Raw genomic sequence first — 27,376 nt, forward strand, 5'->3', positions numbered from 1 at the left:
CCGGCGGCCCCGCACATCCGCGTCCGGAGGCGCCGATGGGCGGAGCCAGGTGGGACCGAGCACCGGGGATCGGGCCCGGGGGTGGCGGCGGGAGCGGGCCGGGGGCCGGGCGGGCTCTCCGCGGTGCTGTTACTCACGAGAGGAAACTGCCTTCCCCTCCGGCAGCTCGGCCCGTCGCGCCGCGGATCTGCCCTCGCCCTCCCGCGGGCCGCGGCCTGCCATGACCAGCATCGGGGACCTGCCCGAGGACGTGCTGGTGGAGCTGCTGTCGCTGCTGCCCGCCCGGGAGCTGCTCCGCACCTGCCGCCTGGTGTGCTCGCAGTGGCGCTACGTGGTGGACCTGAACACGCTGTGGAAGCGCAAGTGCCAGCGCGACGGGTTTTATCGTCAGAGCTATGACAGGAGCATCTCGGACTGGAAGATCTTCTATATGCTCTGCCACATGAAGAAAAACTTACTCAAAAACCCTCGTGCTGAAGGTTGGTTTCGTTATTTATAATAAAGGGCTAAGAGTTTCCGAGCAGTCTAAATGAGTCATGCCTCAACTTCTGCTTGTGCTGTGGGACTGTCCAGCTATTGGGTTTAGCTCTGCTAGGTCAGATTTATAGCTCAGCTCCTGCAGTAAAACTGCTGTAGATAGATGGATATGTATTTACCAATACTTTGTGGTTTTAGCCAGAAAAATCTGGAGTCATAAGGCCCCAGTACAACAGGCAGTGACAATTAATTTGCACTGCAAGTACTAGTGAAACGATCAGGGATTGGGATTAAACATTTAGGCAGCTGGAGAACTTTTGTTACCAAAGACTTGACTAATATAACTACAGTATTCCTACTTTATTGCTGCTGCTGATTTTCTGATGAGGTCAGAAATCTGCTGCCTGCTGTCCTGGATGCTGACATCCACATAAAGGTAATGACAGCATAATGACAGGAGTCACTTACAGTTGTAGGAAAAATACAGTGAATTTGAAAACATCAAGTAGCTTTGAAGTATTCTCCTGTTGCTGATTCTAACAAAAGCTGAGATGCTGCTGTTAGCTGAAGTGAGGTTCTAACCCTCACCTTGGACACCTGTGTTTTTAGAGAACTTCCAGCACTGGACAATTGATGCCAATGAAGGAGATAAGTGGAAAATTGAGGATCTGCCTGGAGCTCATGGAAGTCATATGTCAGACCCCAGAGTACAAAAATACTTTGTCACTTCATATGGGTAAGAACTGGATTCCAGTAATGTGGAACTGGGAAACTGCTTCCTCCCACCTGTCTGAAAAGGCACCACGGTTAGAAGGCTGGTGGCAGGTCCTGAACTTTAGATCACCTGAGGGAAAAGGAAGGAGCTTCATTAACCCTTTATACCAGTTAATCTAAAGAGGTGGGTCCTGCTGAGAGATTTGATCACAGCAGGTGCTAAATTTCTCTGCCTAGCAGGAACTTCCTGTAATTTTTATAGTTAGGATAATCCACATGGGGTCCCTGCTTCTCCTCTCCCAAAGGTAGTAGAGAAAGGTTGATTGAGAAACTCAGTCTGTACTTACATGACAAGGTCAAAGCTCTGTAAGCTTCAGGAGCGGTGGGTGTGTCACACAAACAACTTGTAATAAAAGCTGTCACCAGAGGAGGATCAACAGCTTTTACAAGCACTAGGCACTGGTTTCCTGTTACCAATACAAAGACCCCTCTTAATCCAGCTTGTAGGTAACTATTCTCTTTATCTTGGGGTGAAGCTAATTCAGTTCATTTTCTTGTCAGGCTATGGATAAGGCAGGGTTTAGCCAGGTCAGCTTTGTGGGCCTTCAGGATCTGGGTGGGTATTAAAGCTGTCAGGGAAAGGACAGCAAGAGAAAAGTGTTCTGTAGAACTGGGAGTATTTCTATGTCTGTTTCAGGCCATGCTTCAAGTCTCAAATCATTACCCTGGATAAAGAAGGCTACTGGAATCAGCTGATGGATGAGATACGGCCTGAAATTACAGTCAAGGACTGGTGAGTGGAAGCACTGAAAAGTAGAATTTCTAGCATTGGTCTAGAGGTAAGCTAGGCTTCTGGAGCTTTTCATGCCATAAAATCAGTTCTTTATTCTTTGGGAGTTCTTGACTGAAGAAGAAGCTAAATCTAAATTTACTCAATGGACTACACGGTGGCAATCCTGTGAAGGGTGGGATAGCTGTAACTTCCACAACTTCTCTATAGCTATGGGGATGACACTCCTTTACTCCTTTTCCTCTGCAGACAGGGATCCCCTTGGAGACTGCTTTTGAAAAATAAAGGCCACTGAATGCTGTGTATACAGCCCTGCTCCTTGATTCCTCCTGCCCCTCCAGGTACGCTGCCAGGTTTGACTGCGGGTGTCGCTACGAGCTCACCGTGAGGCTGCTCTCCAAGGACTGGATCTGCCTGCAGGAATTCCATCCTGAGCCAGTGGTCATTGAGCAGTGGAGTGATGCCCAGTGGAGAGAGGTGAGCAGCAGCCAGGGAGGCAGGAGCTTTACAGCAGTCTTGTGACACTGGTGTGTTGCAAGTCTTACTTGGCCAAAAGTGCCAGTGGACTTTCTCTGCTCTTCAGCCTCCTCTGCTCTTGCTGTTGATGATGCTGAAGAAGCAGTAGCGTCCTGAATGAGACAGCTAATATTTTTAGGTGCCCAGCATTTTCTATAGAGTATCCTGCGGGCTTCTGTGTTGTTTTAATGCAGTGTTTTAATTGTTTCTTGGTTTTATGTAAGATTCTGTTTAAATAATTAAATAACGAGCAGATTTCAGGGCTTTTTTTGATCAAAAAACTGCTATTTAAAAATAGCCAATTATTGCAGACTTAACTTTTCTTAAACTGTTACAGGTGTTTAACTGGTTTGATTTGCATTCTGCAAATTAGATGTTTGCAGACTTAACTTTTCTTAAACTGTTACAGGTGATTACCTGGTTTGATTTGCTGTACATTCTGCATTAGAAGTTACTTATACATGCATTTAAAAATCAAGCTTAATGTTAGTGTTACAGTTTGACGCTGGCACAATGCCAGTGCTCTGAAATTAAGGTTTATCTTTTATAGATGGGATAGCTTAGTTAGCTTAACACAGGTAGGATTCTGGGGAGAAGGCTGAGTGAGAAAAGCTGCTTTGCTCCCCCTGCTGCCCCCTCCTCCCCAAAAACAGGGTATGGTGCACTTTCAATGAAAGCTATCTAGGCTCAGGAAGAGCTCATTCTAAGATTCACACACTGTAGTTTTCTGAGCTTCTAGGTGAACACTGATTTATTCAGGCAAATTAAAGAGGAATTCTCTTTTCTGTGCAGATTTCTCACACCTTCCAGAATTACCCAGCAGGAGTTCGTCACATCTGGTTCCAGCACGGAGGCCAGGACACCCAGTACTGGGCAGGCTGGTATGGGGTGCGTGTGACAAACAGCAGCATCACCATTGGGCCCCCCAGCTCACTGTGAGGCACTCTGGAAGGGTTTGCTTTTACCTCAGGACTGGAACCAAGTGGCCTCAGGTGCACTGTCTGCCTGTTCTGTCTGGGTGTGTCCTAGCTTTGTCTTGCAGCTCATATTCACAGTAGAATTCAGCAGGCCCAGCCTTTTGGGAGGGTGTTCTGTCTTCATCTTCCATATTCTTCTACCATGGATGCTACTCCAGTTACTGGTGCCCTTCCAGAGAAAAACTGGGACAATTAAATATGAGATCTATCTTTTCTAGTTAATACATTATTATGCTAACACACAGAGACTTAAAGACACTTTCATGTTTATGGAATATAGGAAAGATAAGGCTAAAATGCTTAATTTCAGATTATAAATGGTATCTACAAGGACTCTGCCACAGCTTGTATGGTATTTTCTTTCCTGTTTCAGATTTATGATCTGCATCAGACCTTTCATAGCATCAGGAAACTGTCACCCCTTGTCCCTAAGTGCTGTGTCACTGGTAGTGAATTCCTTACCCTTTCTCTAAGTGTGTATGATCAAAACGATCCAAAACAGTCCCTTGGTGTTTGAATAAACAGGTAGGGAAAGAGGAGGTAAGAAGTCCCTTCAGGCAGCTGCCTAACAACACAAGTGCCTTTTGATTGTGCTGGGCTTTTCCCACATCACCTTTGGTTTATACTGAGCAGTGTAACCCAATATAAAATGTTAAAGCAGTGCCCAGACTTGATCTATAATGTTCCTACACTTGTTCCTTGGAGGAAGCAGGAGGTGCTGGACAGGCTAGTGTACCAAATTCTCTGACAAACAAGCTCAGCTTGTCTGAACTGTGTCTCCCACCCTTATATACCCAGAGCTGATGTTACGGCCATGTTCTATCTCCTCTGACAGCTGTAGGATTATTAGTGCTTTCCTTGCTTATTCTCAGTTAGGAGTAGGATACTTGGCAGGTGTCCTTGCTGGACAGACAAATTCCACATTGTTAATGGCAACTCTGAGTGAAAGGGGAGAGACCAAGGTTGTACAGCCTTTCGTAGGAACTGAGAGTCCACATACAGGCCAGAAAAGAAAATAAAAATACTTCTTTGCTGAAGAAGGGAGCCTGGTTTTGACAGAACTCAGCCCAGTTCAACTGGGGTAAAACTTGGTATTTATTGAAGACTGCTTGGGATGGTCACAGTGGACAGACACTACATAAGGCCTCACTCCCCCTTAGCACAAGTGTTGCTCTCATGGACTGTGTGACAGCTCCTAGCTGTCTGTCACTGCCTGTGTGCAATGGAGCTGCCCTTTCCAGGTGAGAACTGGACTGGTAATAAAGCACTGACTCCCCAGGGATGCACTGCATCAACACCTGTGCTCTCACACAAGTCAAGATGGGAACAGGCTCTGGCTCCCCATTCCAAGTCAGTTCTTTATACAGTGGTAAGAGCACTTGAAATAAAGAGGCAGCAGCTGCTCTACATTCACCCAGAAGGCCAGCTGAAGAGATGGTTATCAAGATACAGTTTGTGACAGATCTTACTCCACTGGAAGATCAGATGAAGCTTGAAGGCAAGGAAGATTTGAAATCAGGTGCCTTTGTGAGCTCGCTCTTCTACGTAGAGCTGCATCTGGAGAGAGAAACAAGCAACAGTCCTGTTGGTATACAGGTAGGTGAAGGGGGGAAAAAAGCCTGCAACAGGCTGAATAGTAAGTGCTCATACCTTCCCCCATAACCAGGTTTCCTATTTTACTATGAGGAGTCTTGCCCTGCTTTGATTACTGGCACAGACATCTGCAAGACTAAGCTACAGCTCAGCAGTATGTTTTAGAGTTGTTACACCACAGAAAACTGCAGAGCTGATGTCAGAGCACTCACAGTTCAGAACCAGAGCAGGTTCAGCACCTCTTGGTCAGCATGCCCTGCTCACCTTTAGGATGTCAGATGTCATGGTTTTCAGGGGAATGAGCCGGGGGTCGTGCATGTGCACGTCCTGCTCGTCAGCGAGGATCCAGGGGAAATCCTGGGGGCAGGAACACAAGGAGGTGTCACTGGCAGAACCCAGCAGTGCTATGAGGGGAGCTCCTCCTCAGCACTTAAGTTGAAAGAGGGACAAGAGTGGCTGAGGGAAGAACAGGTAATTCAAACCATCCCCTACAACAAAACTTAACATTTACACGCTTGTCCCTGATGCTCAGCATAATTGTCTTCAGTTACAGCATCAAACTGTGAGGTGAATCCACTGCATTTACTGCAAAGGTGACATCTCACTTCTTTTAAAGATACACTCTCTGCTGTCCTGAGCTACCATGCCCAGTTTATTACACCAAGATTTAACTGCAACTCCAGAATGCTTAGGGCATGGGTTTCCATCCTGCCCTGCAAATCTAAAGGTGGGTCTACTACACGACAAGTTTCCATTACTGAGCAGTGCAGAACAGACTTTCATTTTGAAACAATTTTATACTTTGCTAGCTTTATTTGTTGTGCCTTAGGACAGCTAAAATAACTTGACTCAGGAAAAAAGTTTCCCTGTATCTAAGCAAGGATTCTTTAAAAATAATCTTGCTTTAGAAAGTGTTCTGCACACAGTTTCTTGTAAGATACAATGTATTTGTGCCCCCAAACGTACTCATTACTTTAACCTTAGTCTTTCTTGCTCTTTATACAAAAGTGGATGGTGGGTGAGGGCTGCTTTTCTGCTTGATTTAATTAAAGTACTTATTCTACATGCCTGAGTATTTCTAAGTGTCTGAGCAAGCACTGGACGGTGAGCATTGTTACAATCTATTTCAAGACTTGAAGCTGTATTGTTACAATCTATTTCAATTGAAGTTGTCGGCAGTGGTGGCTGTGAGTGGAAAATGTGCTGTCAGCTCACCAGCATTTACAATTTCACTACATTTCAAGTACAGTTATGATGTGCCTCATGTGACACCAATCTATATGTTCAAAATATCTCTCAGCCTTAACCTTAAAGATGCCAAAAACTCTGCAGTGCCCAGTCTTTGCTGTGCAGCTTCTCACACACAATCAGGTGCCCGAGGATATCACTCACCTTTATCACCTGGATCTTTTCCATGTTGCGTGTGGCCGCCTCCCGTGTGTGAACCAGAACTGTGAAGGTGCAACCTAAGGGAAGTGTCAGGTTCCAGCTCAGGGCACAGCTCCCAGAGGATCAGCCAAGCCAAGCAATGCCAGGCATGAGGCTGTCTGCATCCAGGTGACATTTACCTGGGGGGTTGTTGTCCAGCACAGCATCACACACGCTGATTTTCAGGATGAAGGCACGCAGTAACTGCTCCACGTGGGACAGCAGGGACTCAGAACTGTGGAGGAGACAGAACTTGTTACTGGCATGCAGCAAAGGCCTGGAGTTGTTCCCAGAATGTCTCCCAGGGCTGGGTGTTGGATGCCAGGGGCAAACAGGAGGGGAAAGCTCACCTAATGGAAAGAAGGGGGGGCTGGGTGATCTCAAAGACAAATCTCTCCACGGGGTGGTGCTCTTTATCCAGAATTACAACCACGACTTTCTCCACATCGTTCTGCAGGAACCAAGATAGAAAAATCCCTTCCTTAATATGAGCTGTCCACAGTGTGCTTCACATTCTTTGATACAGTGGAGTACACTCAGTTGTTGGGACCCACAGCACAAGCCCTTATCCAAAACCTGATTTCAGATTATTCTTAGCAATCAGAAAAAAAAAAGCTTTTGCAAAACCATTTCTTGCTGGGTGTTAAGCTGCCAGCTTGTGGCTGAGGCTGAGGGAGATGAAGTGTGCTAAATTGTATGTTCCTCTAGGTCCTGTTTTGGAACAAAGGAGGAAATGCACAGCCTGATTGACACTGATGGAGTTAAGACCATTGTCCAAACAGAGCAGCTTTGTACAACCCCAATTTAGAACAGACCTAATTCCATTTTCTACATGTGCATTAAAATTATCTGCAAAAAGCAAGGCATAGCAAACCTGCCTGGAATGTTTCATTGGTCACATCCTTCTCTCACAAAACCTGGAGTCCAGGCCTACCTTTGCTTCCTGGTTCTCAGCAAAGCATTCAAACTGTTCTGCCACAACAGGTGCTTAAACTCAGATGGATTGTAAAGCAGAATGCTGGGTGATGTAACTGGAAATATACAGACATGTGTCCTTGTGTGCTATATGAGACAAGGCAGGGTCTTGTCAGGAAGGTTATGATGTTTTTAGTTTTGTTAGGAACTTTTATCAGCTAGTATATTGTGTATGGTAAATTTGTAAACAAATGTGGCAGTTAATATAATATTTATGTTCTCTCACTTTCTATTAAATCCGCTTGCAGTACTTTTGCCTGGGTCTGAGCTCACCTTCTCCAGCAGAGGCTTCACACAGTGCAGCGTGTCCTGGATGTACTGGTTCAGCTCTGGGTGGCAGGACATCTGCAGCAAACACAGGGAAGAGTCAGAGCTGTGTTGGACATGAGCCAGGACAATGCTAAAATGGAAGATTTAAACAGAAGCACCAGTGTGTACAAAGCATTCAAGTCATGATTCAAATAGTGCTGGAAAATGCTGAGTTGCCCATTGAAATCAGCAATTCTTTCAGGGAAGGGTTAACCAGCTGGGGCACATCACTGCACCCAAGCAGTTGTTGTGTATCTGGAATGGATACCCAGAACAGCACGTTGGGAATAGCATATTCCAACCATCCCTAATTCCTAGTGAACATCATTCCTGTTACCTCCCTGCACAGAGCTGGGGCAGCCTTCACTGCTGTTATCCATGAGCTGCTTGTCCCATGAGCACTTTTTATGTCCTCTCTTATGACAGAAACTAAGCTCTCCTCAAAAATAAATCCATTTAACAATCACTTTGCAAAGTGTAAGTTTTTTCTGCTGAGTGTTGATTGATCCTTGATATTTTGTTTGTCCACCTGGCTGTCAGCTTCCAGGAAAATCTCCTACCTGGACAGGTACATTGTATTTTTTCCTCTTCTGAAAGATCCCAATAGGGTAAACTTCTCTGACATACAAGATGAGGTGAACAGCCACTTCCAGGAATTCTGAAAGAACATCTGCAACAACTGAAAAACAGAAGTAAAGGATGCTGGAATAGGGTGTGGGAAAGTAGAGCAATACCAGAGACTCAGGGGACCTTTTTTACAGGTTATTTTTTTCTGCATAAATTTCACCTGCCTCCTCTTACCTGCAGAAAGTTTAGGGACAGAGCAACCCTACAACACTCCCCCAAGAGGAGCCTCACAAGGACACCAGGTGCAGCTTGGTACAACACATTACCTTGCCCAAAGTTAAGGTCCTGCCGTGTGAGAGTGGTCATCTTCCCCAGGCCCTGGAAATAAGCACAAAAGGAATGGTTATCCTCTGGCTCCTGTATTATTCATCTAGTCAGATCATGGAGCTAAACCCTATAAACCCAGCACATCCTCAGGGATTACCAGCAGTGCACAAACCAGAGCTCACAGCTCAGGATGAGAAATTATCCATCATTTAATCCCTGGGATTTTCAGTCTCTCTCCCTTTCTGGGATACAGGAAAGTTCAGACAAATACTTTTTAGTAACACAAGAAACATTTTTTTTTTAAAGCTTCATAGTATTTGCCTTTTCTAAGCCCTATCTCTTACTATAACACAAGAACTTCTCAGGGTTTTGGGTTTATTCTGTTATTTGCGTTTATTCTGTTCTATTATTTCACCTCCATGAACCATTGCATGTCCAAGCTTGGAGCTGCATCTTCCACTGACACACCATCACACAGGTTCTCATCTGCTGCCACTGCCAACACCTTCTGAGTTTCCCTCTGCAGTCCCAAGGAACCCAAACCCTGCAGAGCTGCATAATTAAGTCAACTTTGTGACACAGGATTATGGAATTCCTCAGGCTGGAAGGCACCTATAAGGATCATGGAGTTCAACTCCCTGCTCCTCACAGGACCACCAAAAGCTAAACTATGTGATTTAGAGCATCATTCAGCTGCTCCTTGAACTCTGACAGGCTTGGGCTGTGATTGCATCCCTGGGGAGCCTGAAATTTGTGAGCAACAAAGGGCAGCACATTATTGTGACAAACTGACAATCAAAGAGCAGATGCTGGAGTTCAGGTTCCCAACAGCTTTCCCTGCATAGCAGACTCCATGCCTTATATAATTTATGTCACATTGTGTACATAATTATCTATTAGAAACTTTATTTTGTTTAATTATTTTACCTCTGCAAGCCAACAAATTGTAACCACTAACAGCAGCACCATTCATGAACTGTAGAGGTCTTTAAATGCCTCTGGAGCACTCTGGCTCCACCAGTAACTCAAGTTTTCTACAAAGACTTTTGACAAAGCACAGATGTTCCAATAAGTTCTATAGACATTCATTTTCAAGCTGTTTCAGCTGCAATAAAATGTTTTCAGACCTACAAAGAATTAGTTCAACCTGCACAAAACAGGGAGCTGCTTTCAGCCCCAGTTTTTAAAACAGAGTTGTACCCTTGTATACAAGGACTTGCTGGAATATTAGTGATCACTAAATACAATTAAGATAGTTAACAATCTCTCTGGCACCCCAGCCACAGTGGCTCTCAAATTAGTACAAAACACCTAAAGAGTATCATAAACAATCTGTGTTTTGAGGTTCAGCCACAGGACACCTAAATCTTTCAGAGAAAGAGAATTTATTGCTCCCTTATCAGAAGAAACTAACTTCTACCTGCCTCACTCAGCCCTGAAGATGCTGTCAGGATTCAGAGGAAGAAGCTGACACTGCCCAGACAGAATTCTGTGTTCGAATGGAATTTCTGCATCATGTATGAGGTGTATGAATATGCAACAGGCTGTTGCTTTTGAGGGTTAATCCTCTGTTAACGTGGGTCCTTTTTCGGGCTTATTTTGCCCAGAAAAAGGTACCTGGACTGTCCATAACACTTTGTTCCTATTATCTCATATCGTCCTAAATCCTAATTGTCCAACTTTTTATTACTCTGATTATATTACTATTTTTATACCCATTTTATTACTATTAAACTTTTAACATTTTAAAAACAAGTGATAAGGAATATCATGTAAGTATAACCCAGCGCCCTCCCCGTGCCTATCACGGGAGCTCCGCACCAGCCCAGAGAGCGCGCACAGGCCGCTCCAGCAGCCCGGACGTGCCGTGCCCGCTCCGGGGCTCCGGTCACCGCCGCTCCCTCACCCGGGCTCCCCTCACCGCCACTGCCCTCATGGGGGCTCCGGTCACCACCGCTCCCTTACCCGAGCTCCCGTTACCGCCGCTCCCTCACCCGGGCTCCCCTCACCGCCACTCCCTCGCCGCCACTCCTCGTCTCAACCGCACGGCACCGCCTTTCCTCAGCCTGGGAACCGAGCCTGGCAACCGCCCGTCTGCCGCTGCTCCCTCCCGGAACGGGGCTCCTCGCACGGCTCCACTGCCGCGCAGCGCCCCGCCTCAGCACGGCCACCTTCCCCCGTGTGTCCCCGTGTCCGCCCGGCGCTGCTCCCCGCCCCGCTGTCTCCCTCCCGCTGTTCCCGCTCCGTACCGGGCCCGCCGCCCCTCACGGCGCTCAGCGCGGGAAGCGGCGGCGGCAGCGCCTGCGGATGACGCCATGGCGGGGGCGGCAGCAGCGCCCCCCGGCGGGCGGGAGGAGCGGGCGCGGGCCGGTCCCGCTGCCCCGCGGGGTCCCGGCACGGCCGCGGCTCCCCGGGCACGGCGGGGCCGGGGCTCGGTGCACAGAGCGGGGCACGCTCAGCCCCCAGCGGCTCTCCCTCCCCGGGACCTTAACGCGGGGAAAGCCCGCGGGAGAGCGGAGCCCGCTGCACCGCACAGGTGAGCGGGGCTCACCCGCTCCCCGCCTCCCCGGGCTGCCACGCCTTTGTCTCCGGTCTTTGTCTGTCCCGTCCGTGCCCGGGGCAGGGAGCGCTGCTGCCACCAGCGCCCTGCGCTGTCGCACCCACCTCCTCCGTAGCACGCTGCCCCGGCATGGCCCGCACTCCTCCTGTGCCCCCCGCACGCCCAGAGCCCCTCCGCCCGTCGCAGCCCCACCTCCTCCGGCACCATGCACCCCAGTCCCCCGGGATTCCCCATGCCCCCGATTCCTCTCCACATTCCCCCACTGCCTTCCCCCTGTCTCCTCCTCCTCTTCCTCCTCCTCCTCCTCCTCCTCCTCTCCTTTCGGGTTTGAACACCCCCTGCCCCCCGCAGACCTGCCTCCCCTCCGCCGCTCGCACAGCTCTGCCCTGCCCTGCCCTGCCCGCCAGGCTCTCCGGACCGGCACCTCCGGACAGGTAAGCAGCGCTGCCCGCTCCGCCGAGCTGATTCGCCTCCGCTATCTCAGGGGCTGGGGAGGAATGGGGAGCACCTTCCCACTTTCCGTGCGCCCCGGAGCAGACAAAGACACGGGGGCTGGCGGGGATGCCCGGTCCTGCCCCGGCGGGATGCGCGGAGCTCCGGTTACGGCGGCATCGCTCCGCTCGGACAGCGCCGGGGCCGGGGCGCGGTGCCATCTGCCGGACCTATTGTCACCCGTGCTGGGGAGCGCGCTCCGGACTTTGCGGGTTTTACCACACGGGTCGGCTCCGTGCCCTGCGCCTCGCAGGGATGCGCGGTTCGGGCTCTGCGACTCAGGTCCCACCGCCCCGCTGTGGGTCACTCCTGCCAGATTCCTCCCCACATCACTCTGGGAGCAAAAGTCGCCTCGGACAGAGGCACCGTCCTTCTCTCAGGGCTTGAGCCCCTCGCACACACCCCAAAGGAACGTCCCGGCTCCGAGCCAGGGATGCCGAGGGGAGATCCAAGCTTTTCCCACCGAGTCATTGTGTTTACAGAGCCCCTGCGTACCCGCGGCTTGCTGTCTGTTCTTCCTCTGTTGAGAAAAGTGAGGTCTCGTTTCTGAATTAAATCAGCTTGACATCAGTTAATGGCTTATTGCAACTAGTAATTAATCGCGCAGAATTTAAGTGGCGCTTATCCAATTCGCACCTGAAGTTTTCTGTCAGCTGGAGGGTTTAGTGGAAGTGGTTTTGTATTGCCGTGTCCTCTCCCCTGAGGAAGGAGGCATTATTTCTATATATATGGTTCAAAGTGAGAATGTCATGCAAGGAAGGATGTTGAAAGGACAGGGATGTGTCTCTGTCTGTTTTGCCAGTCGAGACACATCCTTGTTTTCCTCCCAGCAAAGATCAGTGCAAATCTGCCCCATTCTTCCCTGTAACACCGGCGAGTACTTTCCAGCTGGGTGAGCAGTGACCTCTCCTATTGATTGTGTCCCATTTGTCACCTGGCATTGGGCACGAAACCGAACAGTCTTCTCTGCCATGCCGACAGCAAACAACCCTATCTTGGGTGTGAATCTCAGGCTCACTGCTGTTTTAGTCTCTTTATTGGGTAGAGCAGGCTCTGTTTGATGGCAGGTCGCCTGTGATGCTGTGATGAAGTCCCAGAGGGAAGCAGAGCAGAGGGTTCTGCATATTCATTCACGGGCCCCCCTTGCCCTTCAAGGCAGTGGCTTGCTGGGCTGACCAGTCCCTGGCAGATGTTGTGTTGGGAAGCTCTCAGGGCAGCAGAAAGAGCGGCTCAGCTGTGCCTAGGGGCATGTATTGACTCGAAGGGGTCCAGTGTCAGCCAAAAGCGGGGTGCTGGAGCTCAGCAGGGACTCGGGCAGCTCACAAGCCTGGGCTGCAGCACAGGGAGCTCCCTGGGCTGTGCTGTGTGAACACATGAGTTCTGTGCTCACCAGGATAGCAGAGCACAGGCTGTCAGTGGAGCTGATGGGTGAGGGGAGTCCCAGCTCCAGCCCTACAACTAATGCTGAGTGAATCAACTTTCAAGTGGTCACTGGATACAGGGAGAGGCTTTGTGAAGGCACAGGGGTAGCTACAGCTACTGCTTAATGCCTTACAAGCATGAACCCTTATTTATTTATTTCCCTTACTAATACATGAACCCTAAGAAAACAATGAATTCTGGGCTTTGTTGTAACACGTGTTTGTTTACAGCAATTTAGGAAAGGCAGCTCCTTACAATCCTTATGTCCTGTCTCTCCTGCCACTAATGCAATTGGATTATTACTGAATTTGGCCTTTTCTATTCTGGAGTGCCAAAGTGAGAGAAAACAGCACAAGTAAAGGAACCAGATGTTTCAAAGGGCAAAGTGGAGGGGGTGTTCAGGTAGCCTGAATATCTGCAGAGAGGAAATGTCTTGCATCACAGTCAGGAGGGACAAAGAAACTTTGGAGTCTGGTAAGTATGAAAGGCAAGATAGGGAGGAATGGTGATGATGGAAGCAGGAAACCTAAAAAGAAGGGCAGCTCTGAAAGGGAGCGCAAAAGGACTGAAGATCTGTGAGCAGGGAGGTGTTCTGTCATCCCGAGGATGTCTGGGACAACTGCAAAAACAATTCTTTACAAATTCTTTACAATTCTTGTGTGCAGGAGATGTTGAAAAGAATAAAAATCTTAGTACTTTTGTCCTGGAAATGAAAAGAGAAGGGCAAACATTACCTGCCTGCTTTGGGAGACCCCACAAAGCTGGGATTGAGCTTTTAGAAATGGGAAAGTCTCTTGGCAGATTGTCTGTGAACCTTCCCAGCGTTTGCCTCCAGAAACAGAAAAACAGATGGAAAGACACCCAGCAGGGAAGTCAAATCTCATTTATCTGCACAATGCCATCCTCATGGCTCCAGCCAGCTCTCTGCATGTCAGCCACCACAGAGCCCACCCCATCCATTCTGCTCCAGGCCTTCTCAAGCCCATCCATCACCCCATGGCTCCTCATTTGCAGGGAGCCTGGCACACAGAGCTGGGTTTATTGTCTGCCATCCCTGCCACACAGGCACACACACACAGCACCCATGCAGATGCCCACACATTTTGTGTGTTGCTGCAGATTGGGGTTGTCTGCAGTCCAGGAAATCTTTACACATGTCTGCCAAAGTCTGAGCTTATCAGAGCGAAAAACAAATCTAGCCCAGCACACGTGCTTGGGTCCAGCTTGGTTCAGCCCTTGAGCATAATAAATGCATCAAAGATCTTGACAGTCTCTCAGTTCAGGGATTTTGTTCCTCTTGGGTGTGACATGGAGAAATGTGCAAAGTTAAAGCTAGGACCGTCAGATATCATGTTTTAAGCAAGACACGTGAATGGATGCAGATGATCTAATGTTCCTGTTTTGTCAAATTCAAACTAAATACACCAGAAACATTTTCAGAGTCTATTTCAGAGCCAAGGTGACATAACTGTATTTATAGCAGAAAAGCAAGAGAGAATTTCCATGTACCTGCTCAATCCTTGCAGGATTACAAGCAGAGAGCAGAAAAACAGCAATGATATTAGAGAGTCCAGAGAAGACTTCCCACAGGGAAAATTATCCAAAATGCAACCCCCCACCCCCCCTCAATTTCACTTAGGGGGTTGTAAACACCCACTGATGTCTTAACCCAAAATGGATCAGAAATTGTGGCTGGAAAACAGCACTGCAACTCACTGCCCAGCCCTGAGCCCACACTCTGGGCAGCTCTTTGCTGTACTTGTGTTCATGTGAGAGGTAGATTTGCTGTCTCAGGTGCTTTGTAATCCTGAGGGTCTGAGAGGCAGTGCAGGAAGAGGGGTGGAGCAATGAGGATGTAGGTCTGGGGTTGTGAGGAGCTACAGGGGCAGCTTAACATGGAAATATTCCATCTATTTCCCTTACTAATATATGAACCCTAAGAAGACAATGAATTCTGGGCTTGTTGAAATCGTGCGTTTGTTTATAGCAATTTAGGAAAGGCAGCTCCTTACAAGGCCAGACTTCTTTCTGCTGGTGTGTGTCTCAGGCAGAATTTCATCCTTTGCAGGCTGCATCAGCAGGGTGAGAACCTTGCTGTCATCAATGAGCCCAGGGCTAGCATGGGATTCTTTTGTGGGCTGTGGTCCTGCCAGAAAAGAGGGTGAAGTTTATTTTGGTGTTCAACTTGTATGGCATTCACATTCTCTGAAAAATCCCTTTGCCCAGGATTTTTCTCCTGGGAAGCTGAGAAGCCTCAGAGAAAAGGAAAACAATTCTTATCTCATTTGCTTCTCCTGTGTTGTGCTCACATGTGGAATGTGTTTGGAGATTGTTTACCCACAGGTGATTGTTCCATTGGATTCTGCTGGGAGTTGTTTTCACTCTTTGGCCAATTTGGGCCAAGCTGTGTCAGGACTCTGGGAAGAGTCATGAATTTTCATTATTATCTTTTTAGCCTTCTGTAAGTATCCTTTCTGTATTCTTTAGTATAGTATAGTATAGTATTTTTCAATATAATGGAGTATCATAAAATCATAATTTAGCTTTCTGAGAACATGGAGCCAAATTCATCATTCCTGCCTTTATCTGAACATTCCCAGCAAATACAATAAACCTGAGCACTGAGAACTAGGGATGCTGTTGTTATCTAGCTGTCTTTTGTAAGTGTGAATTCTACAGGGTAAGAAAATGAAGGAGATATGAAGAGTTTTCTGGAATTAAAGCTAGATCAGGACATGGAAACAAGCAGTTAGGAGAAGGCTGGGACTGCTTTGCCTCTAGCACAGCAGTGTTGCATTAACCCAAAACTTGTCCATGCACAGGTTTGGTTTAGCAAACAGCTCAGATTTCCCTGACAACAGCATAGAACAGGTTGTCAGCTAATGCAGGTACATTATTAATGCAAGATTCCCAGTGACAGTACCACAGTGACATTAACCTGCCAGTGCAGAGATGAGGCAATCTGTGTTCCTACCTGCATTTTCACCCTGGCTTGTGCCAACAAGACAGCTGGGCTGCTTAAATAAACACCCCCTATGCTTTGAAGCAGACCTTCTGTTTAAGTGCCCTGCAGCATTTAGCTGCCTCCCAGCTCCCACTGAAAATCAGAATGTGTCTGTCAGATTCCCCATCAAAGGGACACGTCTGTGAGAGTGAGATTGGAGACACCCTTGCATTCTCTTTGCACTCGTTCTCTCCTCTTGGTATTTTGCCTACAGATGAAAAGGTAAGATGCTCTTTACAGCTCTTTGAGTTGTTCTGAGTGATGTCTTAATCCAGCTGGTTCTTAAAGAGAAAATCTTAGGGAAAAAAGCAAAGACCCCATGGTCTGGGGAAAAAAGCAAATGGCCCCATGCAGAGCTGTGTGTTGATATTTGTTCTACTAGTTTGGAAGAAGATCTTAAATTTTTTTTAATAGATTTAGCTGTCAGTCTGGGTTTCCTTTGTTCCAGGTAGCTGGCAATAAAATAGCATTTCTAGTGTTATGCCTTTGCAAGTGAGCTTCCCAGTGCCTCCTAAATCAGTCCTCAAGGAACAGTTTATTGTCTTTTATGGCCAGTAGAAATACCTGCTTTTTGAGAACTGCCTGAAAAGAAGGCCCCTGTGCTGCCTGCCTCTTTGCAGAACTGAAAACACATTCCCAGGCTATGAACAGCAGCAGAGAGGAATCCTGGAAAGGCAGGATTGGCTGGGGAGTGCGTGAGCAGGGTTTATTCAATTAACAGGATCAAGGCATCTCTCTCTTAACTCCATGATGCTGCTGTGATGGCAAAGTTTTTACACCCTCAAAATTCTCCATATCTCTCTCTCAGGCTGAAAGAAAAGGGGAAAGGAAGAGCCCAAGCTACTCCTAGGGTATCTTCTGTCATCTCCACAAAAACTGGAGTCAGAATTGGCCTGAAAGGCTGTTACCTGCTGCCCCTCACAGGTTCCAGTGATTGGTGTCATGGTTTGATACTGGCCAAACACCAGCACCCACAAAAGCTGTCTGCTCACCCTCTTATGCTGTAGTTGGGCAGAGGAAAGGGGAAAAAAATTAACGAATTTAATTCAGATTGAGATAAGGACTAGGAGAAAAATAGTCTAAGTGCAAAAGAGGTTCAAATTTAAAGGTGTAAGGTAAATTTATTACTAACAGAGTGAGAGGAGGATAATTAGAAGTAATAGAAGCCTTTAAAACACCTTTTACCCTCCCCAGCCCTTCCCTCTTTTCCCCAACAGCAGAGGCAGACAGGGCAGGGGGATTTTGGTCAGTTTATCACTCAAGGTCTTGTTCTGTTCACTCAGGGAGAGGAATCTCCTCTGCTCTGCCTTGGGTTCCCTCCTGCAGGCAAGAACCACCCCAAAACTGCTGTGGTGTGGGTCACTCATCCACAGGTGCACTCCTCAAAGGACAGGCTGCTCCAGCTTGGGAGCAGGGCCCCAAACTCTCTATCTCTATCTCTATCTCTATCTCTATCTCTATCTCTATCTCTATCTCTCTCTCTCTATCTCTATCTCTATCTCTATCTCTATCTCTATCTCTATCTCTCTCTCTCTCTCTCTATCTCTATCTCTATCTCTATCTCTCTCTCTCTCTCTCTATCTCTATCTCTATCTCTATCTCTCTCTCTCTATCTCTATCTCTCTCTCTATCTCTATCTCTATCTCTGGCAGCAGGGCCCTCTCTCTGTTTGGGTCTCCTGCTGGATCCCAGCTTTCTCTGCCCCCCATCCCCTCCACCATGAGCACTTTTCCCAGGGCTGTGAGTGGATCTCTGCGTGCCCCATGGACTTCATGCATCACAAGGGCACAGTTTGTTTTATCAGGGTCCTCACCACAGCTTGCAGAGGAATCTCTGCTCCGAATGCCTGGAGCACCTGTTACGGAAATTAACCCACAAACACCAGAGGTTTATGTACAAAAAGGAGGCAGAGGAGTCCTTTCTGGCTTTATTCCAATAAAGGGAGAGGCCATGGGGCATTCCCCTGGGATCTCCAATTTTTGCAGGACACAGCCTCCTTTTTATCCCAATTTCCCAGCCACATTTCCCTTCTCTCTTTCCCCATTTATGAGGTGCTTCAGAGGTTCAGACTTCCCAAAACACCTGATACTGAAGATTTTCATCTAATGTATAACCCTCCCTTTTAATTTTAATTCTTACTGAATTTAGGAGTTTTTCTTCCCCATTGCTTCTTTTGTTTTTCAATGTCTAATTTCATTTATCAGCAACCCTAAAGTTTGTTTGTAAAAGCAAATATCTTTTTCCATCCATCAATTAGTGGAATCCTTCCCATTGTTTCTTTTATGTTCCAGTGCTGGTTTTATCTACCAGCAGCCCCACAGCTGGTTTGTAAAGACAGATCTGCTATTCTTCTCACACCTCCTTCCCTTCCTTTTGGCTCTGTCGGACATGGTGATGCTTCTAGCAGCTTCTTACCCCTGTGGCCCCCTCCCTGCAACCAAAAACCAGGCTGTGCCAAATCAACAGGCTGGCCAAGCAGAAAATCACCTGGAGGAGGGAGTAGGAGCCCCTGTGATTAAGCAGCAAAGTGGTTCTGCTGGTGAACAGATGGAAATCAGGTGCAGCCAAGTGCTGAGGTGCATGAAGACTGAGATGGGCTTGAGTGGAAAGCTGTGGCTGTAACTCTGTGACTGTTCCTCAAATATTAGCACAGGCCTGGTTTTGTGGCAGTCAGAATCCCTGGGAACTCTGTTTTTAAGCATGTCTTCATGCTGTCTAGAGAAAGGGATAGTCTGGAAAAGCTGCACTAGAAATGCTGCAAATTGCAAATTCCTTCCCCCATTTTGTGGGAAAAGACAGGGGAGGATGACTGAATAACTTAATTAGAGAATGCTCTGACTTGCACAGAGCACGAAGCCACAACGTCCCAAAGCCACGTCTTGTGACACAAACAAAAGGATGAAAGAAGCCCCTCAAAAGCATGGCAGTGAAGCAGAATGGATGAGAACAGTCTGCAGCCACTGTGCTGGTGGACTCAGTGAAACTTGGTCTCGATGTTCTTGGGACTTAAATTCCCCTCCCAGTGACAGCCTTGCCTGGTGACCTGTGCAGGATCAAGGAGGGAAAGCGGGACAAGCTCAGGAAACCTCAGCCTGCCTCTGCCCCTTGGTGCTTTAGACCAGCATCCCCTGCTCTGCTGACAGCCTTTTTATTTCCCTGCCATGCCATGAGGTACCAGCACAAAATCTCCAGTGTTTTTTCTTTCTTTGACCAATTTCCGCCACCCTGAAGCTGCATGCAAGCACGTGTGCAAGTCTCTTGTCTTGAGCTGCTCAGAGCTGGTCCTGTGTGGCCACCATCTGCCTCCAGTTCTGTTCATTTTGACATCTCCATTGCAAGAAAACCAGCTGTGAGGAGGGGCCGGTGCCCCCAGCCCAGGATGCCAGCCTGGCAGCTGGTGTTGTGCCAGGCTTCAGAGCTGTGGGCAGCAGGCAGCCCCCCCCAGCCCTTCAGATGGTGGCTGTGAATAGCAGGGTAGGGGGGCTGGTGGGGAATCAAAGGGAAGTGTCCTGCTGATTGATGACCTCATTTGCACATGAAACTGGGACCTCTCAGCCCTGCAGGCCCTGCACATGTGTCTCAGCTGCTGTAGCCAGGGACAAGAGGAGATAAGCAAAGAGGGAATAACTTGCTTCCACCTCAGGACACCGTAATGGTTTTTATCTAAGTGCCACCATAATGGTTTTTATCTAAGTGTCACCATAATGGTTTTTATCTAAGTGTCCTAGGACTGAATCTTGATGGTCTTTACAGTTCCTAAGTGTTGGTTGCTTTTTTTTACCCCCCTTTTTTTAATTGCAGGTGAGACAGAGCACCCACGATTATGGAAGCTTCTTCCACCTTCTCTTCCTTCCTTTTCCTGTGCGTGCTGCTTCTTTCAGACATCAGCCTTGCAATCTCCCTGAACCCTGGCACAAAGCTCAAAAATGCCCCAGGGAGCAACCACCACCTCCAAAACCAAGAGATGTGGCTGCAGCAGCCCAGAACTGGGCGCCACCACAGGCAGGGCCTGGCCAAGAAGGAGAAGATGCCTTCAAGAGGGCAGCTGGCTGGGGAGGAGAGCCTCAGGATGGGCAGTGGAGCTTCAGCTGTGGAAGAGCTGGTGGCAGAGGGACAGCCAGCAGCCCTGAAGCAGAATAAGGATGTTTTCCTGGGGTTTGAATCGTATCCTGAGAGGGAAAACCAGTCGCCAGGCTCTGAGAAAGGAAAGAAGCAGAACCGAGAGCACCGTCGGCACAGCCGCAGGGACAGGCTCAAACACCACCGAGGTATTGGAGCTCCAAGGGGAGCTGGTGGCACTGGGAATGAGCATCTCCAAGAGGAGGCAGCTGTGGGGGAGCCACATGTGTGTGTGCAGGGTGTGGAGGGTGTGTGTGCCTGCTCTGGGGGGAAATGTGCCAAACAAAAGAGGCGCAAGAAAAAGGGGGAACTGCAGAAGCAGAATTTTAGTGCTGGCTGCAATTTTGTGAAAATGACCTAGTTTGTCTTACAGGGGAAGCTCTGAGAGACCCTAAGGCTTGAGGGACTGTTTTAGGGTGGTCTATTTTGTTTTTATTTTCCTTTTTAGCAAGTGGCCCAAATTAGGAACAAACATGTTTGAGCCATGCTCAATCTCTCCGCTGACTTCAAAAAAATAATGAGAATTAGAAAAAACACAACCCCCTTATTTTGTTTTGAAGAGCAGTTTCTTCTCACCAGAGCTTGTACCCTTCTATGTTTATGCTGAACAACAACAACAACAAAAATTCAGATTTTGCATATGTGAAATTGCAGTGATAACTTTAAAACATTGCTTGATTTTGACTGGAACTGCTTTCCTTTGCAGGTCAAGTTGTGGGTGGGTGTTTCTGTGGTAAACCTTGAGTTCTGTTAAAACTAGGCAATTTGTGTCAATCTACACTGTGTGACAAGCTGGGTGTCACGTCCTTGGGTTCCATCCTTCACTCCTCCCTGCCTCAGTAAGAAGAGCTCTATTGTTTTTTTCAGAGGGCTGACTAAACAGCTTGTGTTAGCAATATGAAAGAACATGCAACAAAGCTGGTTTGAAGCAATATTTGCAGACTACAAACAGGGCTTATTTCCTGAGGTTAACTTAAGGTCTGTATTTAAATTAATACTTATGAAGAAGATGGACATATCTGTGAAGGTAATTTCAAGTTAGGTAAGTCCTGACTTGAGCTAAATTGTAATAACTCACTACTAAAATCAAATAAGAATGTATTCACAGGTATTTGCAATAGCTTAATCTGTTGGTTTAAAAATGGTTAAACAGGTACATTTTGTACTTTTGAGACCACAAAAAAACATGTTTTGCTTCTTAAACAAGAGACAGATCTTGAGGGAGGTGTGATTTTGCATGTCTTAAGCTTGTAAAAATCAAGCTGCATATACTCTGGAGCTGATTTATCACTGTAATAGCTCATTACTCTGTTATACTGTGGTCTAAAACAGCAGCTCAGGATCACGGCACAGTGGTTGGCAACAGGATGAAACATGAATTCCTTTGATTCAAATCTGTCACAGGGAGAAAAGGGATGGGAAAGGTAATGCCGCTGTTCCTGTTGCCCTCTGCAGGGAAGACTCCTGGCGCTGGGCCAAGCTCCCTGTACAAGAAACCCAAAAGCTCTGAAGAACAGTTTCAAAATCTTCAGGCAGAGGAAGCTCCAAGTCTGACTCCCAGCCCGCTGCTCACTGCTGCACTGGACACAGCTGTTTCCACAGAGGAGCCTCCTGTTCTTCCAGCCACCTCACCACGGTCACAGGTAAGGAGACAGCTGGGAGCTGTTCTGTACCTCCAAGCCTTGCCTCTCCCTCAGCTATCCAGCTTCACTGAGTTTCAAGGACCACAGGGACAGTAGGAGCACTTGACTGGAGTGCCAGCATGTCCCAACACTCGTTGCTCACCTTTTGTTGTCACACACAAGCAGTGGAAACTTCCCTCTTGCCCTCAGCCTCAACAAGGGAAAGCTCTTTGCTTTTGAACATGAGATGCCAGGAATCCCCAGTGGATAAGACAGGAGTGGAGAAAGGGAGGGGCAATCATAAAGCTTTTTTAAAAGCTTTATTTCATGTAAAAGCACCATGAAAATTTGCAAAGCCTTCAGTGCCTCTACAGAAGTGCAATCCATTGTCTACCTGGTTTGTTTTTTTGTGGTTTGCAGGCTCGCCTCAGGCAAGATGGGGATGTGATGCCCACCTTGGATATGGCACTCTTTGACTGGACTGATTATGAGGATCTCAAACCAGAAATGTGGCCATCTGCTAAAAAGAAAGGTGCTAAACCTCCCTTCCTCTTTCCCAAAAGTCATCCTGTAAGGCTTGTCTATGGTTAGTATTCATAGATGTGCTGAAGGACAGGAGATCATAGTGAGGGAAGAGAGAAGCAGCATAATGCTGATTGAGTTTTGTGTTTAGTTTCAGAATGCTTCTCATTTTGGATATTTGGAAGGCAGAATAAAAATTATAAATTGAGAGTGAAAAAATAGGGAGAGGAATAAACTATGAAGGTTAGAGTTCAAACTCTTGAAATTTGAGGCTGTTTTTACCCTGGGAAAAACAGGGTATTTCTCCAAATATATTCTCCAAAAATGAAATTTTCTATCAGCATCTTTTTTTTACACAGAAAAACGCCGCAGTAAGAGCCCCAACAGTGGAAATGAAACCACAACAGCTGAAGGAGAGCCATGTGACCACCACCTTGACTGCCCCCCAGGTCAGCATCAGAAATGGCTCTGCAAACATGGGGTGTTTGCAATCTAGCCCAGGTTTTAAGACATGCATTCCAATTTCTACTAGTGATAGGAAGTGGTGTGCAAGGGAAGGGCAGAGGCTCTCTAGGTGTGTTGTGGGACCAGATAATGTCTGTACAAGGGAGCTATCATGGGTGTCAGTAGCCCTGCAGGTAAGGGCACACCTGAGCTGTGCTGACCCCTGCTCCTGTGTTGCAGGCTCTTGCTGTGACCTACGTGAACACCTCTGCAAGCCACACAATCGAGGCCTTAACAACAAGTGCTATGATGACTGTATGTGCACTGAAGGTGAGTGCAGCTCTTTGCTCCCTGTCTTGCTTTAAAAGACAGCTGTCTGCCAAGGAAGGCAGGAACCTCCCTTGGAATGGAAAATGTGAACCCCTTTCCTCCAAATTATTATAGCTTTGAAATTACAGGGCTTTCTGGCAAAGATATGAGGAAAGGAATAATAGTTCTTTTCTATCTATCTATCTATCTATCTATCTATCTATCTATCTTTTATCTTTATATCTATAGTTGTAGCAGGCACAGGGCCTGCAAGGCCTCCATGGCCAAGACAAAAAATGCCAAGTCATGATGACTGGACCTAAGCCCCTTTTTCCACCTTCAGACCCTTGCTTATCTCTCTGTAAAACTATAGGTTACTTTCCTTTTGACCCCTACTATTGGACAGTTTCTAAAACTCTTGAACTCTATATAAAGAGCTACTTTTGCCCAGCTTGGGAGAAGAGCTGTCCCTGAGATTTTTGCAGAGGCTGCTAATAAATCCATCCCTGTGGAAACTCACACAGCCTTCTCCTCTCTCTCCCTGCATCTCCCTAAGGCACTTAGCAAGTTAAAGAGCTGAAATCACAAAATGAGGTGATAATCACAAAGAGCTGAGCTTGCTAAGGTGGCTGTGAACTGCCTGGGAGCCCAGCAAAGCTGTGCTGGACAAGGCTGTGGTGGTGTTCACAGGGGTCCCAGGACCAGGGAAGAGATGAGAATCTTGACTCCATGTTTCAGGAGGCTGATTTATTATTTTATTATATATATTATATTAAAAGAAAAGGATATACTAAAACTATACTAAAAGAATAGAGAAAGGATTCATCAGAAGGCTAGAAAGGGATAGAAAGGAATGATAATAAAATCTTGTGATTGACCAGAGAGTCCGAGACAGCTGCACTGTGATTGGCCATTAATTAGAAACAACCACATGAGACCAATCAAAGATCCACCTGTTGCATTCCACAGCAGCAGATAATTATTGTTTACATTTCTGAGGCCTCTCAGCTTTTCAGGAGAAAAGATCCTAACAAAAGGATTTTTCATAAAATCTGTCTGTGACACATGGCTGCGCTATCCCGAGCAGCGATGGCCAGCTGGGGATACCCTTGTACCTAGCATGACTTCCCCAAGTTAATTTCAGCTGAGCTTGTAGCAATTTAGTAGCTGTGGGAAGGACTCAGACTTTTGTTTCTTAAAACTATTTCTGAAGAATCCACAGCAGCCTTTACCAGGCAGGTGCATTATGAAAGTGTTAAAAGGCACTCCTAGTCTGAACATGTTCAGGATCAGCTCCAGGCACTGAGTCTTGCCTGCCAGAAAAACTCTGTTTGCCAAGCTTTGTGACCTGCATTAGGTACCCAGTGATTTGATCAGGCTGTTTACTTTTCACCCAGTTCAATGGGCAGCTTTCCTGGAGTTGCAATGTTAAATGATAGTCTTCACCCTGGGCGTGTTGTGTAACACCACAAGGTCCTAATCAGAGATCACCTTCTGATAGATTAGCCTAGAAACAAGAATTGTGTTTCTGCAATCCTTAATGAGGCTGCCCCAGGCCCTGCTTTGTCCTTAAGCTAGTTATCAGTTGATAGGAAATGTGCATCCTGTGTACCATAAAAAAGATCCCCAGAGAGGGGAGATCCAGGTAAGACAGACAAGAGGCTTAGATAAGAGTAGAGCTCTGATCTTGCATGCTCCCCCTTTAGGAGGCCAGTTTGCCCTGGGGTGATTGGTAATGAGGGGCACAAACTCAGCTTTTTAAGGTAGCTGGTCTCAATGTAGCCCAGGGACACAATTCCCAAGGACTGCTGTGTGACATCAGCTGGATCTCCAGTGTACAACCAAGAAAAGTTTTGAGCTGTCTCATTACAAGAGCTATAAATCCTCTGCTGCCTGCTCTAGAAGTGAAAAGACCTGCAGTTTCTAGAATGATCAAATCAGCTCCTGGCAAGCCCAGTGACAAGATCCTGCACTACTGAAAAGCAGGGTTTTCATGAGAATTATTTACCCACAGGCTATCCACCCTGTTTGGCCCAACTAGCTACACATTCTGGTGCAACAAAGTCAGACAAGAAACAGCATAAAATCAACCTCTTGGAGCCAGAAACCAAATAGTCACCATGACCAGAGGCTCCCATTACCTTCTGTTGCCATGGGAGATTATGTACTCATGGTTTTTACAAATAAATTCCTTTTTTCCCCTTCATACTCACCCATGCTATATTAGCTAGCTTCCTTCAGACCGTGCACATTGAGCATCTAAAACAGAGAAATTAAAGAAGATGAGCAGTGGGCTTTGGATCAGACCTCCCAGTAATAACACTTCAAAGCCTCTTCCCTTCTCTCTTGAAGCTTCAGAGAAATAAATAGCAAGGGGAGGTCCCTAGTCATTGCTGCTGCACATTAAGTCTGTAGTAATTTCCCAGTGGAGAGATTACTTAGACAGTAATGGGAAGTAATAGGAGGAAACCAAGCAGGGCTTCCATAAAATCACTGGAAACAATTGGAATAATTCATTGGCATTTCAAGAATCCAGGGAAACCTGACTGAACAATGAATCCCAAACCAGAACAGTGAGCCAAACAGAATGGCAGTGCCCAGAGAGCAATAGGCCTTGAATGTGAGGCATTTCTCTCCCACCCTATTTGACACAGCACCAGGACTGTCCCCAGTGCAGCAGTATCTGAGGCAGAGAAATAGTTGGTGTTACTGCTGTAGTGAGCCCTGGTCCCTCCTCACTTCTGCACGTTGTGAAAAATGCCAATCACTTGTTTTTAAAAGTTTAATAGTAATAAAATGGTTATTAAAATAGTAATATAATTAGAGTAATAAAAATTTGAACAATTAGGATTTAGGACAATATGAGACAATAAAAACAAATAGTTACAGACAGTCTGGGTACCTCTTTCTGGGCAAAATAAGCCCTAAAAAGGACCCAAGTTAACAGAGGATTAACCCTTAAAAGCAACAGCCTGTTGCATATTCATACACCTCATACATGATGCAGAAATTCCATTCAAACACAGGATTCTGTCTGGGCAGTGTCAGCTTCTTCCTCTGAATCCTAATGCTGTCTTCAGGGCTGAGTGAGGCAGGAAGAAGTTCGTTTCTCCTGATAAGGGAGCAATAAATTCTTTTTCTCTGAAAGATTCAGGTGTCCTGTGGCTGCTATCTCAGTGGGAGTACCTCATTCTTCTCTTTAAAAAAGTATCTTACATACCATAGTTTCTATTTTAACATTTTGTTATAACCCAAAACTATATTTAACACACTACTTAAGAAAATTAACCCAGCATAACTTTCTAACACAACACATATAACATTCATTTGAATATTTGCAAAAAGCCAATGATAAATTACACATTTTTCACAACGTCTTTTCCATAGGGCTGCGCTGTTATGCCAAATTCCACCGGAACCGAAGAGTGACCCGGAGGAAGGGGCGCTGTGTGGAGCCCGACTCAGCCAACGGAGAGCAGGGATCTTTCATTAATGTTTAGGAGGGTGGGACTCCTGCCTGGATAGTCAAACTCTTTATACCTAGCAGTGGGAATTAGAGGGAAAAGCTGAGCAAATGAGGGAAGCTGCAGGCTCTGAACGTGCCAGGTCCCAGCTAGACTGAAACTCGTGTTCATTATGAATACAGTGGCATCAGCCTTTTCCATAGCAGGGCTGCACTCCCTGTCCCTTCCTTCAGCACATTCCTGCCACTGAATTGAGTGCCCCTCTCCTAGTTAGTGAGCAATGATCATTACTCCCATTCTGATGGTCCTGGCAGGAAAAGGCTCTGCAGTTTCATCTTCTCTCAAGAGAGGCAAGATGGGGAAATCTTTCAGAGCCAAGGGGACATGAGCTTAAACTTTACCCCTTAATTATTGCTTGAGAATAAAGGTAGACAGATCCTCCTTAAGGACTGGAAGTTCCTAGAGGAGAGGAAATTTGTAGCATCCAGGTGGAATCAAAGATGGGAGATGGATCAGCTGCCTGCCTAGGTGAGAGAGGACCCTCTGGCAGACCTCTTGCTCTCTCCCTTTTTCACTGCTCCAGACATTTTCCTTAGCTATTTCACACTACCACTGCATCCTGGGACCTGTCATCTTTGGGACCACCCAATCCCACTCCATCCCTCCTTTCTTGCTTTCGGAGAACCACCTGGTTTCTGCAAGGATGTGGCAACACATCCCAGCCTGTAGCTCTCACTCATTTTTC

The 27,376-nt window shown here is 47.0% G+C and overlaps 3 protein-coding genes across 6 annotated transcripts; 2 read left to right on the forward strand and 1 right to left on the reverse strand.

Annotated features, from left to right (window-relative positions):
* Window positions 1-16: 16 nt before the first annotated feature.
* LOC128947734 (F-box only protein 44-like) lies at window positions 17-3,534 on the forward strand. Its single transcript, XM_054292151.1, has 6 exons — window positions 17-49; window positions 166-479; window positions 1,087-1,213; window positions 1,889-1,984; window positions 2,323-2,458; window positions 3,290-3,534. The coding sequence occupies exons 1-6, from the start codon at window positions 36-38 to the stop codon at window positions 3,434-3,436; spliced, it is 834 nt and encodes a 277-aa protein (XP_054148126.1). The 5' UTR covers window positions 17-35; the 3' UTR covers window positions 3,437-3,534.
* A 33-nt stretch (window positions 3,535-3,567) lies between these two features.
* On the reverse strand, window positions 3,568-11,452 carry MAD2L2 (mitotic arrest deficient 2 like 2). Of its 3 annotated transcripts, none has more exons than XM_054292154.1 (9): window positions 11,338-11,452; window positions 8,673-8,724; window positions 8,340-8,458; window positions 7,744-7,815; window positions 6,846-6,946; window positions 6,636-6,730; window positions 6,460-6,533; window positions 5,332-5,424; window positions 3,568-5,031 (listed from the first exon to the last, which is right to left on the reverse strand). In XM_054292154.1, the coding sequence occupies exons 1-9, from the start codon at window positions 11,362-11,364 to the stop codon at window positions 4,990-4,992; spliced, it is 675 nt and encodes a 224-aa protein (XP_054148129.1). In that variant the 5' UTR covers window positions 11,365-11,452; the 3' UTR covers window positions 3,568-4,989. The 3 variants fall into 3 exon arrangements, with proteins under 3 accessions (XP_054148129.1, XP_054148130.1, XP_054148131.1); XM_054292155.1 differs by lacking the exon at window positions 11,338-11,452 and adding an exon at window positions 10,923-10,972; XM_054292156.1 differs by lacking the exon at window positions 11,338-11,452 and adding an exon at window positions 10,716-10,877.
* DRAXIN (dorsal inhibitory axon guidance protein) lies at window positions 11,134-26,689 on the forward strand. 2 transcript variants are annotated; one of them, XM_054292149.1, is made up of 8 exons: window positions 11,134-11,209; window positions 11,585-11,667; window positions 19,953-20,419; window positions 21,726-21,913; window positions 22,313-22,424; window positions 22,774-22,863; window positions 23,099-23,188; window positions 26,555-26,689. In XM_054292149.1, the coding sequence occupies exons 3-8, from the start codon at window positions 19,975-19,977 to the stop codon at window positions 26,665-26,667; spliced, it is 1,038 nt and encodes a 345-aa protein (XP_054148124.1). In that variant the 5' UTR covers window positions 11,134-11,209; window positions 11,585-11,667; window positions 19,953-19,974; the 3' UTR covers window positions 26,668-26,689. The 2 variants fall into 2 exon arrangements, with proteins under 2 accessions (XP_054148124.1, XP_054148123.1); XM_054292148.1 differs by lacking the exon at window positions 11,134-11,209 and having other exon boundaries at window positions 11,472-11,667.
* Window positions 26,690-27,376: the final 687 nt, after the last annotated feature.

Source organism: Melozone crissalis, unplaced genomic scaffold (genome assembly GCF_028551555.1).
Source record: "Melozone crissalis strain CALT ecotype California unplaced genomic scaffold, PUWL_Pcris_2 ptg000107l_1, whole genome shotgun sequence".
Classification (NCBI taxonomy): domain Eukaryota; kingdom Metazoa; phylum Chordata; class Aves; order Passeriformes; family Passerellidae; genus Melozone; species Melozone crissalis.